This window comes from Chelon labrosus, assembly GCF_963514085.1.
Source record: "Chelon labrosus genome assembly, chromosome: 6".
In the NCBI taxonomy this organism is placed as follows: Eukaryota; Metazoa; Chordata; class Actinopteri; order Mugiliformes; family Mugilidae; genus Chelon; species Chelon labrosus.
This window is the reverse complement of record NC_140342.1, coordinates 20,932,294-20,944,799: the sequence shown is the minus strand read 5'-3', so window position 1 is coordinate 20,944,799 and position 12,506 is coordinate 20,932,294. Positions and strand designations below refer to the sequence as shown.

General features: G+C 44.5%; 1 protein-coding gene across 1 annotated transcript in view; it reads left to right on the top strand.

Moving 5' to 3' along the window:
• The first annotated feature begins 154 nt into the window (after positions 1–154).
• Positions 155–12,506, top strand: part of mtcl1 (microtubule crosslinking factor 1) — a 75,984-nt gene continuing 63,632 nt past the window's right edge. Inside the window, exons 1-3 of the mRNA XM_084547452.1 lie at positions 155–1,329; positions 5,414–5,638; positions 6,146–6,304. Of these exons, the coding sequence (XP_084403578.1) occupies positions 493–1,329; positions 5,414–5,638; positions 6,146–6,304 (1,221 nt within the window). The 5' untranslated portion in view covers positions 155–492. The remainder of the gene's footprint in view (positions 1,330–5,413; positions 5,639–6,145; positions 6,305–12,506) is intronic.

Sequence of the window (12,506 nt, the reverse complement as noted above, 5' to 3'; positions counted from 1 at the left end):
GGCTGCGGCGCATGCGCCTCGCAGAAAATCACGGGCGTCGTGGCTCACGCCGCAGCGATTGCAGATTTTACATGTCAGATAGGAAGGAGAGGGGTAGGGGGGTACGAGACGAGGGGGTCCTGCACGCACAGCCCGGTGAATGAAGGATGGAGACCCGGTGTGTAGAGGAAGAGGGCTGACGTGACTGCTTTTCTTTCCAGTTTACAAGCCCCGTCTGCAGATGCAACCTGTCATCCCACCCGTCCCAGTAATCCCCTTTTTTATTGCGGTGTTTCTTCCAGAGGGGACTACAATGACAACCTGGTGAATGCAGTCAGGATGGAGTGAAAAACATTCAGCAGAACGCAGGATGCGCATCCATCATAACCCGACAAGGAAGAAGAAGGCAGAGAAACCTGGCAGCTTTTCTGGCGTCGCATGTCAGAGGTTTTCCGTGGCGCTGAGGATTGATCGTTTCCTTCATCGCCCTCCTGCTGCCGGTGTCGGTGTATAATGGAGAGCTCCAATGGCTCTGGCAGCGACACCAAACCGCAGATCCACCAGTTGGAGAAGAAGAGACTGAACCGAGCGCCCTCCCCGGCCAGACCTTTCCTCAAGGATGTGCACTCTCGCTCCACCAAACCACCTGCCATCGTGCCCAAATCCCCCAAATTCAACAAGCAGCAGTCAGCCTCAGTGCCCTTAGCTCATCCGAACCGCAGCTCCAGGCGCAACGCAGCCGGGGCGAAAGAGAAACCAGCCACGGCAAGAAGTAACACCAAGTCCACTGTCGCGAAAAAGCCCACGAAGGTGCCCCAGCAGGCGGCAGCTGAGCCCAAAGCAGCCAGCATCAAACCGGACAGCACCAGCAGTCCGGTCCTTGCCAAAAGCAAGAAGGGGAAACCAGCCTCGGGGCCTCTCAGCCATGGATCCCCGATCCGGGTTCCGACCGGAGCTCCTCTCGGCCGGGTCAGCCAAACCGACAGCAGCTCAGACTTGTCAGACTGTCCGTCCGAGCCGCTGTCGGACGAGCAGAGGCTGGCACAAGCCGCTAGTAGCGACGCCGAGTCCGGCACCGGCTCCAGTGACCGGGATCAGCTGGTAGCCGATAATCCCCTGCGGGTAGAAGCGACCGGAGCGGCAGCTGCTACTCGCACAACCGAGGCTCCTGCCGCCAAGGGAAGCATGTCTCAGGCTCAGCCCGCTCCGGGGGCGCACGGAGAGAAGAAACACAAGCAGGAGAAAGCCTCCACAAGCGCACAACTCAAACTGCCAGGCACCAAGGAGGCACCCGAGGAGGACCTGCTGAGGGAAATTGAAGATTTGAGATCTGAAAACGACTACCTCAAGGCAAGTAAAGCGGAATCAGTGGCTTTAATGCTGCTTTATGTAACCACTCAGTTCAGATTTACGCTTAAACTCCTGCACATTTTGAGCCTCTTGCGCAAACACATCCTGTTAAAGTGTCCTTGAACTTCCACCTGACTTTAAGCATCATATAAGTAAATATATAAATTATTTCACTTGATGTGCAGCTGTCATCCCCAGGAAGTCCCCCCATCCATCATGTCATCTTCTTCCAGGACCTCCCTGAGGGTTTGACCTCTATTGAGTTTTATTGATAGTGGCTTCAGCCTCATGCTCCCTTTTAAAGTTATTCTTTTTTAAAATGTTGCTGTCAAGTCATAAAAGTCTTTTTCTTTTAAACAGAAAAGACAGTTTCACTCTGTTGCATCTTGTGACACAAAGACTCACATCTGTCTGTAGTGATGTGAACAGATTGTACTCAGAGATGCAGCTACATACATCCGTTCTGCATTATCTGGCTGTGCACACCTCATAGAAGTTATTGGGAACCCACACAAGCTGATTTATTTGTGTCAGACAAAAATATCTTTTAAATCTTTTAATATTTCATGCAGGACCCCTCTCCGCTCCTCTCCCCCTTCCCCTTCCTTCTCTCCTCCTCCTCTCTTTAAGTAGGCTATCCCAATAAGTCGGGGAGGGGAGGCAAACAGATAATGCGGCAAACATCTCTTGCATTTTTTTTTTCTCCCCCTTTCTTTCTGTTCTCTGATGGGAGACAGGTTTATTTGTGTGTCCCTGATGAGAGTATTATTCCAAACTTGATCACGCATGTCTGTGTCCCCTCCGCCGGCCTCGGTGGGAACACAAGAGAGTTAATCAGCTTTACTGGCTCTCGCTGTAATGGCTTTATCCCACAGGAGTTGATGACAGTCAGATGTCCCATGTGTGCGGGGTTCAAACGCCCTCCTGCCCGGGCTGTCAGTCTGCCAGCTGGGTCTCGGAGGCACCTCCACCAGCCCTCCCATGCCCCCAAAATGTCTCGGTAGTCACCGCCGCTGCCTCGTCTTCTTGGAAAACACATTTATTTTTAATGAGGCTCCCTCAGTTTTATTTTATAATGTTGTTTAGCTTCTTCAAGTGGCAGCAGAAAGGAACAATAGTGGAGGGTGTTAAACTATTGTCATTGTTTTATATCATACTTAATATTATTGTGAACTGCATCTCTTTGGGTTTGAGACGAGTGGTTGGAGCAACACTGAGCAATTTATAGTTTCTTTCTTGAAATGAAAGTCAAAACGGACAAAAAATCAGTTACCAGTTTCTCAACTTTGGCGTTTTGCTTGGGAAATTACACTAGGGATTTATTTACTTATAGCTTTTAGAGTTAAATAATCAGTTTATAATGATAAGATATCATTAAACCCTATTTATTTTCATTATTTATTAATCTGCTGAGTACTTTTGTATTGATAAATGAATCGCTTGGTCTGTAAATTGTCAGGAAATCCTAAATCTGAATCCCTAAATGACTGATTTGAACATTACACTGCTCTAAAAACAAATAAATATCATATAATATCATGTAAAAGAAAAAGAAACAGCAAAACGCCAAAGTTGAGAAACTGGAAACTGAATTTTTTGTCTGTTTGTTCTTGAAAAATGACTTTAATTTCAGCTTCATTATGATTATAATCAAAATATCTGCAAGTAACCCTGCACTGCTTCCTCTTAGGCTCATTGAAATTGTTCTATTAGAGGGTTCTCAGTTTTATTTTATTTGCTTTTTCACCCTTTTCTTTTGCTTCTTTTGCAAAGTAAGTGGCGAGAGAACTGAACGCTGGCAGGTTTGTGTATAGGATTAGTCAATTAAATGAGTTGTCAGTTGATAGAATATTAATCAGCAGCTGCTTAGACTACTGGGTCGATCCACTGTCCGAGCAAAAAGGTCAAACATTTTCTCATATGTGAATATCTTGCTGCCATTTGTTGGATTTTGGACGACTCGTTCAGATCTGGACAATTTACATTTCATGCATGAATTGTAAAAAATAGTGATCAGATTAAAAGCTAATAAAATAAATGTCATCACCTGTTTATCTGATGATTACCTCTGAACTGAAGAAGTAGTCGTTCAGTCTGTAAATTCTCAAGAATTAATAAAAATAAGTCCCCACAATAATTAAAAATGGCAGATTTTTACACAATTTTTACACAAATATAAAGATGAGTAGTTTTATATCGTGCAAAACTAAGAAAATCATCAATTTTCTACAGCTGAGAAACATTAAAACTACTTTAATTTCAACTTTTACTGAACTTTATTATGATTTAAATCTAAATGTTTGCTGTCTGTGAAACAATAAGTCAATTATTGATCAGTCGTGTAAAATCAGCTTCTCAAATCTGGGAATTTTCTGCTTTTATTATTTAAAATTAAATAAATCATCTCTCAGTTCAGGGCAACACATGTTTGAAACTGTGGTGGCCAATTAAAAACAAAAAAAAAACTGTTATTTCCTAGACTAAATAATAGAAATAATCATTTGTTACCATCCTTCTATGAATCCAGTTTGCAGTAAATCCATTCATTTTCTAGCTGATTAGAGTAGCTGCTAAGTAAAGATAAGTTCAGAGAGAAGGAGCAGCGGTGACCCTGAACAAACACCCGTCATAAACATAAGTGGTATGGTCTAAATATATCTTCTCCCAGGACGCTGCTCTGCCTCTGCTTTTTAACCTGGCCATCGATCAGGTCGACCCGTTGCGAGATCATTAGCTCCTTCCTCCGGGGTCCTCCTCAGATAACAATGGCCTCGGTGCTTTTTCCAAATGAGGACAGATTTAGTTTTCATTCATTGACACACTCTCCCCCCTCCCTCCCTGCGTCCACCCCTGCGTCCGATTGTCTTTTCATCAGGTGCCAGTCTGGAATATCCCTCCCGGGGGAAATCTACGCAGAAAACTGACTCTTTAGGATGAATGGAGACAAACGAACGATTGTTGCTCCTCAGCGCTGCACATAAATCTGTAATTCCTCCTGTCTGTCTGGGAGGTTTCATGTTGATAGGAGATCAGGAGCATGAATGCATCCAAGAGATAAGATGCTTAGAGCCAACTAGTGATGTTACATCATCGGCACTGAGAGTACTTAGATTACTGGGACTCATATGTAATCATGTGTAAAGTCCGAGCTTTATACCAAGGTGTATTATACTCCCTTTCTAATATCTTTATACGTTTACGACTTGCGAGTTGACCTTCTGCTGTTGTTGAATTTTCAGTAGTAAAACCCAACCTTGGGACGACTTTAAACCGTCATGCCCGTCTTTGTTGCGGAGTGATAAAAAATACATGAAGTGCATGAGATTTTTGTGTTGTTATGATGGCAGACGGCAGACGACAGCTCCCGTTGGCTGTTCTGTCTAAATTGTCTATTTATGTGTTGTTCCTTCTCAGACTCTGCTCCGCAGAAAATGTACAAAATGGCATTTTGTGTGTTTCTTCTGCAGCTTTCTGGTCAAACGTTTCCTCATAAAATCGCGTTGGTTTTATTTGTACAGTCTGAAATGACGCAGATTTGACTCCAAGAAGTTTTCGGTCTGTGTAGAGGAAACCTTGTTCTGCTTTCATGCTACCGGTGAACAAGCAACTGCGATTCAGGGTCATGCAGCGTCAAACTGACGCCTGAAACTTAAAGGGGAAGTACTGTTTTTTACAACCTGGACCTTATCTTATCGTTTACTTACCCATATAACTTTGGTGTCATTTGGAGTCGTTCGGACGATATTTAGATATGCGTTTGTCCATATAGTGGGAGTGAATGGGGCACCGAAATGCAGCCTCTAAATAACGCATTATCTGCCGTGAAATCGTTCATTTCACCAGTATTTTGTTATGATACGCTAGTGCTATTCCCCGTTGAGTCCGGAGTTACCTGTTATCATCATCTGGGTCTGTAGATTGACCTACTAACCTCTGACCTGGATGATGTCATCTTTGAGCGCTGCATGTATCCCGTGAAAGAAAAGAGTGTTGACATTGGTTTTCCTAGGAGTTCATACTACAACAGATTTCTTTTATACTTTTATGCAATTTTCATCATCAAGAAAAATTCTTCTTCTCTCAGGATGAAGTGGACGAGCTCCGGGCGGAGATGGAGGAGGTGCGGGACAGCTACCTGGAGGAGGAGGTGTACCAGCTGCAGGAGCTGCGGAGGGAGCTGGACCGCTCCAACAAAAACTGCCGCATCCTGCAGTACCGCCTGCGAAAGGCCGAGCAGAAGAGCCTGCGGGTCGCTCAGACGGGCCACGTGGACGGGGAGCTGCTGCGGAGTCTGGAGCAAGATCTCAAGGTGTGTGTGATTTGGTCAGGCATAACATTATGACCACCTTCCTAATATTGTGTAGGTCTCCCTTGTGCCTCCAAAACAGTTCTGAGGGTGTCCTGTGGTGTCTGACAACAGAATATTGTTAGACCTTTGGGTCCTATGGGTTGGGGGGAGGGGGTCTACTGAATTTGGAGCCCAGGTCAACACCTTTTTTTGAGTTGTTCCTAAACTGTTTTTGATGTGCTGCTTCAATCAAGGAGTGTCATTGCTATGTGGTGGGGGTGCCTGGTCTGGTCTAGGTGGGTGCTACATGTCTAAGTAACATCCACATGAATGAATGCCAGGTCCAAAAGTTTCCCAGCAGAACATTGTATTGTCACAACATGGTCGATGTTATTCAGTTCTCCTGTCAGTGGTTTTAATGTTGTGGCTGATCGGCGTAACTGAGAATTGCATCTGTGTGTGCAAAAGGCAGCTGTAATAAAACACTGATGCATCCGTTTTGTGTTTTTCTGCTCTGTGTGAACTCAGGTGGCCAAAGACGTGTCGGTACGTTTGCACAACGAGCTGGAGAGCGTGGAGGACAAACGCAGCCGAGCCGAGGACGAGAACGAGCTGCTCAGACAAAAGATCATCGAGGTGGAGATTTCCAAACAGGCGCTGCACAACGAGCTGGAGAGGACCAAAGAGGTGAGGCGACGATAATGATGCCGAGGCGCTGGTTATTACTGTCTCAGGTCAGCCGCGCTTGTTTTGTTTTCGTGCACTCACAGCCTGTTTTTTTTTTATCTCAGCAAAAAATAAATTGACTGTCTAGTTCACGCTGGATGCAAAATCATTAAAAGCCCCTGAGGAATTTTACTGATATTAAGCAACTAAACATGACTGCTGCTCATAGTAAGTGATAACACTGGTGTTGAATTTCGCTGCCCTGCTCAGGATGAATATCTAGACGACAGATAAAGATATAGATCTCCAGATAAAGACTAAAGGGGAAATCTCAGGTCACTTAGATCAATGTTAATGACTGGCCTGATCAGCAGGGTCACCGCAGTGAATTAATATCGTCTTGACTGCTCGGCTTGGCTTGATGAACATTGTCTTTCTAAACCTAATTCTGGTTGAATGTTTGCAGAACAATTTATGGGTCAGATGCATATCTGAGCATGATATTCAGATACAGTACTAAAACCTTCTCACAGCTCAGATCTCATACATGTGCTCTTTGTGAATCCTGCTAGTCAGACCCTGTAGCTGTTTAAGGAGCAGTCTGCTATCAGTGAATCCTTTAAAACTGGAGCTACTGTGGCATTTCTCCTACATGAATTAGCAATTAAAGACATAATTGAGCCTGTCTTGCTCTGATCGGTCTGGTGACCACCAATCAGGAGGCGCTTATTCTTCGTCCTGATTTGTTAACTGTTGCTAGATTAGACAAACAGTAGCAATGCGGGGGTTAATTCCCATAGAAAAATGTTGAAAATCTGTAATAACAGTAAGGTCTAAAGGTAACGTGGTGCAAACATTGGCAGACATTGGACACATAACTAGTCTTTTCAGCAGCTTTCAGTTTTTATTTATAGTTATTTCCTCTGCTGTACCCATAAGCAAATAATTGCAACTACAACTTTGAACTCTAATAACTACGTCTACAGGTTTTGAACATTTTTCTCTGGGAATGGACCCCCTGATGTTATACTGTCTGTCTAATCTAGTAACACAAGACTTGACAAAGAGTAGGGGCCCTCCGGCTGGAAGGGCTACAAATGGTCAATTAAGTTAAATCATTGGCATTTCTAAAGGCGGTTACATACTCCGCGAGAAGCAAGAAGTTTGTTCTCGCTCTTAGGGCTGCGAGAACAAGAAAAAAGTTCGTTTTGGCCAAGTAATTTATACTTCACGAGAAATTCGAGTGTTGAACTCCAGGGTAGTCCTCATAGGGCCCTCCCACTGCAGCATACGCCACACGTGCTAAGCATTGTGGGAGATGCAGGAGAGAGGCATTTTTCTTATTATTTTCGCATGTCCGCCAGTAGTCTTGACAACCGCGTTCATCGGATCACGCCGTTCATTCGGTATGCACGCACACACAGTATGACGATCTCCACCCAGGAGAGATTAGCGGTCACACTGCGAATATTAGCATGTGGGAGCTCACAGAGTTTCTCCATTAGCCACGCCCACTTCCAATTTCTGACCAATCACAGAATAGTAACCAGACACCACACGAGAAAAAAGTTCTGCCCTGTTGATGTGTCGAAAACAAGCTGCAAGAACTTCTAAATGACGGCTGCAAGAACAAACTTCTCACTTCTTGTGGAGTATGTTACAGCCTGTAATATGTACTTACATATGTATAAAACAATATGTACTACCGTTCCTAGCATGGTCTTGGTAGTTATTTTTTCCATTATGGTGAATGTGTTTTGAGTTCTTGGACTACAGTTCCCATCATGCTTTGGGTGATAGTGAACACCAGGAGCCTTGTTTGTTGATACTGCCTTATTGAAAGTCATGCTTCTTTTATCATGTGCAGACGCTTGTTTTTAATCAGTTCAGATATTTTAGATCGATACTTTCCACTTCAAAATCTTTCATTTGTGCAATATTTTTTTTTCTTTCTGCTGCATCATGAGACTTCAGACTTGTGTCCGTGGTCTTCTGTATCACTTTTCCTCTCACGTTGCTGAGTGGAAGTAAGGTCCCTCTCACAGGTAATAAGATGAGCGCAGGCTGTTCTCAGCAGCGCTCAAGTTCAGCTGCTTAGACTAATCGATTTTGACAACGGCAGGTACCGGGCCGTCTGCCGACAAAGAGAAAGTAGGCTAATACCAGTCAGCGTGGAGATGCGGCTTTCTTTTGGCAGCTGGATGACACAGTTTCTTTGTTGACTGTCGTCGTGGGTTGCTGCTGGTTGGATTCCCAATTTATCTGCGTGTGACTTCTGTTGCCTCTGCCTGCTCCTCTAAAAAAAAGTCTACTGCCTGTTCAGAAATCTATATTCTGGAGACGTTTATGACCTTAACTGTCAGTGATTTCAACATCGCTGTTTTCAAAGGCGAATTATCAGCATGTGACCGAGCTGCACGAGCTAGGACGGAGACAGAAAATCCATGTCTGGTCTGGATGTGCTTGTGCAGCAAAAGCAAACTCCATTTTTTGTTATCGTCGCTGTGACACTGGTAACCTTTTGAAGAGAAGATGATTTGGGAACAGTTGTTTTTTAATTTGCAGAGCGCTCTAAATCAGTGATTGTCTCCGTTTGCCCGCTAGAAAAGCTGACTTTAAGGCCACGTCGTGCTCCGTTACTGTGGCCGGGTGCAGTCTTTGTGCAGGTCCCCTCATACATGTATGAACACAAGACGACACAGACTGTCTTGTCCACACAGAAAAAAAGGGGGAGGGAGGGAGTAGTAGATAGGCTGAGACTGCGGCTGCTCCGAATGATTGCAGATCTTTTTGTGCTCCCTTAAGGTTTGTCCCAGAAAAACACAACCCGGATCGTTTTCAAGGCAAACCCCAAATGCGGACTCCTCATTTGTTTGTCCAGGATTCAACATCCGAATACTGTGAAATTCACGTTGCACAGGAGATAAGGATGTTTACAAACCCTTTAGCTGCCGACCAGTTTTAATAAGTGAATCTGAGAATCTGATCTCAGAGAGGCTCAGTCACAGACGAGAGAGTCGGAGCACGTGTGACTGATAAGAATGTAGTTTGACTGGATAGAAAGGTACTTCCTTCACTTTTCCGCTTTAAATATTTACTGCACTTACAACTGTACTAGTTTAGTTTTAGAATTGAACCAGAGAAACTCCTGTCTGTTTTTAATTTGCTAAATTATCTTTTGCAGCTTCATCACGAAAGTTAATATACATTTTGAAAAGTTCACAGTGAATTATTAGTCAGACATGATCATACTGTACACTGATCAGCCACAACATTATGACCACTGACAGGACCTGGCACCTGTAGCACCCACCTAGACCAGACCAGACACCCCCACCCCATAGCAATGACACTCCTTGATGGCAGCAGCCATCCCCAGCAGGATGCAGACACACACACAAAAATGGTCTAGGAACAACTAAAAAAAAAAAAAAAAATGAAGAACAGCACAAGGTGTTGACCTGGCCTCCAAATTCAAGTATCTATGGGATGCACTGGAACAAGCCTGATCCACAGAGGCCCCTCTCCTCAACCCATTGGACCCAAAGGCCCATGTCCATTCTCTGATGTGTCACAACTGTTTTGGAGGCACAAGGGAGACCTACACAATATCAGGAAGGTGGTCATAATGTTATGCCTGATCAGTGTGGCTTCTTACATTACATTGCGAACAATCTTCTGTCCAAGGCTTTCCAAATGAACGCACAAAAACAGGAGGCCTTGAATCATCACATAAGGAGCAACACACATAAGAAACTTTCCGTTGAGGGAGAAGGAGGTTAAACCTGCCTGTTTCTTACATAAAGGAAATGTACCTGGAGGAAACTGTGCACACAGATCTCTGGCTGAATTCTATTTAAGGCTCTACAGTGGGCTGTGTATAAAGACGGACGAACCCTCTATGACGTCCCATATGTTTCCAAATCCTGGGAGCGGAGATGTGGCAGACAGCTAGCACCTAGTTAGTGTCCACATCCTTAATTACGCTCAACTGTAAGCCTTAATTTAATTAAACAGGTGCGTTATATAAAAAATTCCTACCTGTGCAGTTGTTATGAATGGAGAGATTAGCTGTACGGAACAAAAGTTTTTATATCAGACTGTAATACATACATTTTAACATAGAGGTCTGTGGGGAGTGACTCGATTTTGGAGGTAGCCTCAAGTGGCCGTTTGAGGAACTGCAGTTTTTGGCCCAAGGTCGCCACTTGGCCTTCACATCTTTCATCAGACAAAACGTTTTAACAGAAGTTTGTAGCAAAGATCAGCATCATCTTTCCTGATAAAATAAAAAAAAACATCCATTTAAAATTTCCCACCGCGCTGGTAACACTAATCTGCAATAGATTGAGCATCTCAGGCCTTTAAAGCCCATCTCCTCCTGTCCCTGTGACCGCTCTCTGCTATCAGAGGCTACACAGTGTGACTCCTGCCCAGAGATTGGCACCCCGGCGCGGATTAATCCAACGAGAAGGGCTGTTATAAAGCAGCCTGACGGGAGGGGAGAGCAGGAGAGAAAGCGACAAAGAAAAAAAAAGGGAGGAAGAGTGGCAGAGAATGGCTGTAATCGGGCGGCTGTGAAGTCCTGTGTGGCTGCGATATGACCACAGCTTACAGAGCTGATAACAGTTTAGGAGAGCTGGTTCACAGGATCTTCTGTTGTTACAGTACTGCTCTGCTCTGCTCTGCTCTGACGCCGCTGCTGCTGCTTTTGTGTGGTCCGCATGAAAGCGAACAGAGATCGGTTGAGGCCGCTCTGACGGTCGAAGAAAGGCCCGCTGATACGTGTAATGAAATGGAACTAATGAAATGCCAACACGAGGAACACGAGCATCAGGTGATTTATTAGGCGTTCCCACTCCCCCCCGTGATAAATTCATCTTTCATTAAAGCCAAACGATAATCCTCTGTGCTGTACTTTTCTTCTTCGCTGACTGCTAGGTATGTCTCCTGTCATATTTCCTCAAACACTGAGCTGACACCAGGTCTCATGAGCACTCAGTCAAAGTCGACACGTTACGTACACGGTTCATATTTTGGAAACATTCTTCCTCGCTGTGGGTGTGGAGGCATTTTATTGCGCTAACCCATGTAAACCCGACACTCTGGTTATGCTAGTGAGATGACTCTTCGGTTTACAGTAGGTGTGTTTTGTACATATTTTGCTTTACAGTTCTCATGTGGGCCGTTTTTGGAAACCCACATACTTATTGATTTTGAAAGTGCCATTGACTTCTATTGTTTTGGGAGAACGAACCAGTGTCTGGTTAGAAGACTCCCATCTCAAGCACCGGTATGACAACAAGAGACCAGTTGCTTGCAATGAAATACAGAGTTTGTAGCAACGAAACACCTTTGGCGATGCAAAGTGTGCGAGTATCGAATCGAATCAATTTCAACTTTGACGCAAAACGATTGAGGGAGTTTTTCCTTGACACCGTCGCCTTAAGGCTTGCTCTGGGGGTTTCAGGCCGGGTTTTATAAAGCGTTTTGTAAAGCGTCAGCCAATAGGAGTCCCTGATACAATTGACGTATGACGTGTGATGCAAACCACAAGTACTCCAAACATTTATGGCAAGGAAACACCGTCTACAATTTTGGTTCCTCCCGCCAAAGTTCACCATGCCAATAGCGCCGGCTGGAGCAACGATTGGCATTGATGATATTTTCTTTTCAAATAGATTCTGGTGAAGGCACAAAGAGTTGGTTCTTGGTAATCCAGATTCAAAGAGTTTATTGTCATGTGCATAGTGTAGAAACATTTTTCCCTGTACAATGAAATTCTTCTTTTGCCGTCCACCCGAATGTCTAACAATAAAGATGCATATGATACAACAAATAAAATAACTAGTGCAAATATTGATGCGCAAATGGGGATTAACAGAAAACAGAAACTAAAAAAGTGAACAGTACATTGTATGACATGTAGTAGTCCATGATTATAGTCTGTGATTATAGACTCCTGTCAGCTGTTAAGGAGTCTGATGGCAGTGGGGAAAAAGGACTTCTTCAGTCTTGAGGTCTTACATTTCACCTCCTGTTCCTCTGGCCTGAGGGTAGGAGTGTGAACAGTCTGTGTTGAGGGTGAGTGGGGTCCTTGGTGATGGAGGCAGTTCTCCTGTGGGCTCTATGCTGGTAGATGCTCTGCAGAGAGGGCAGTAGAGTCCTGGTGAACCTCTCTGCAGTCTTCACCACTCTCTGCAGGCATTTGCGGTCCATAGCC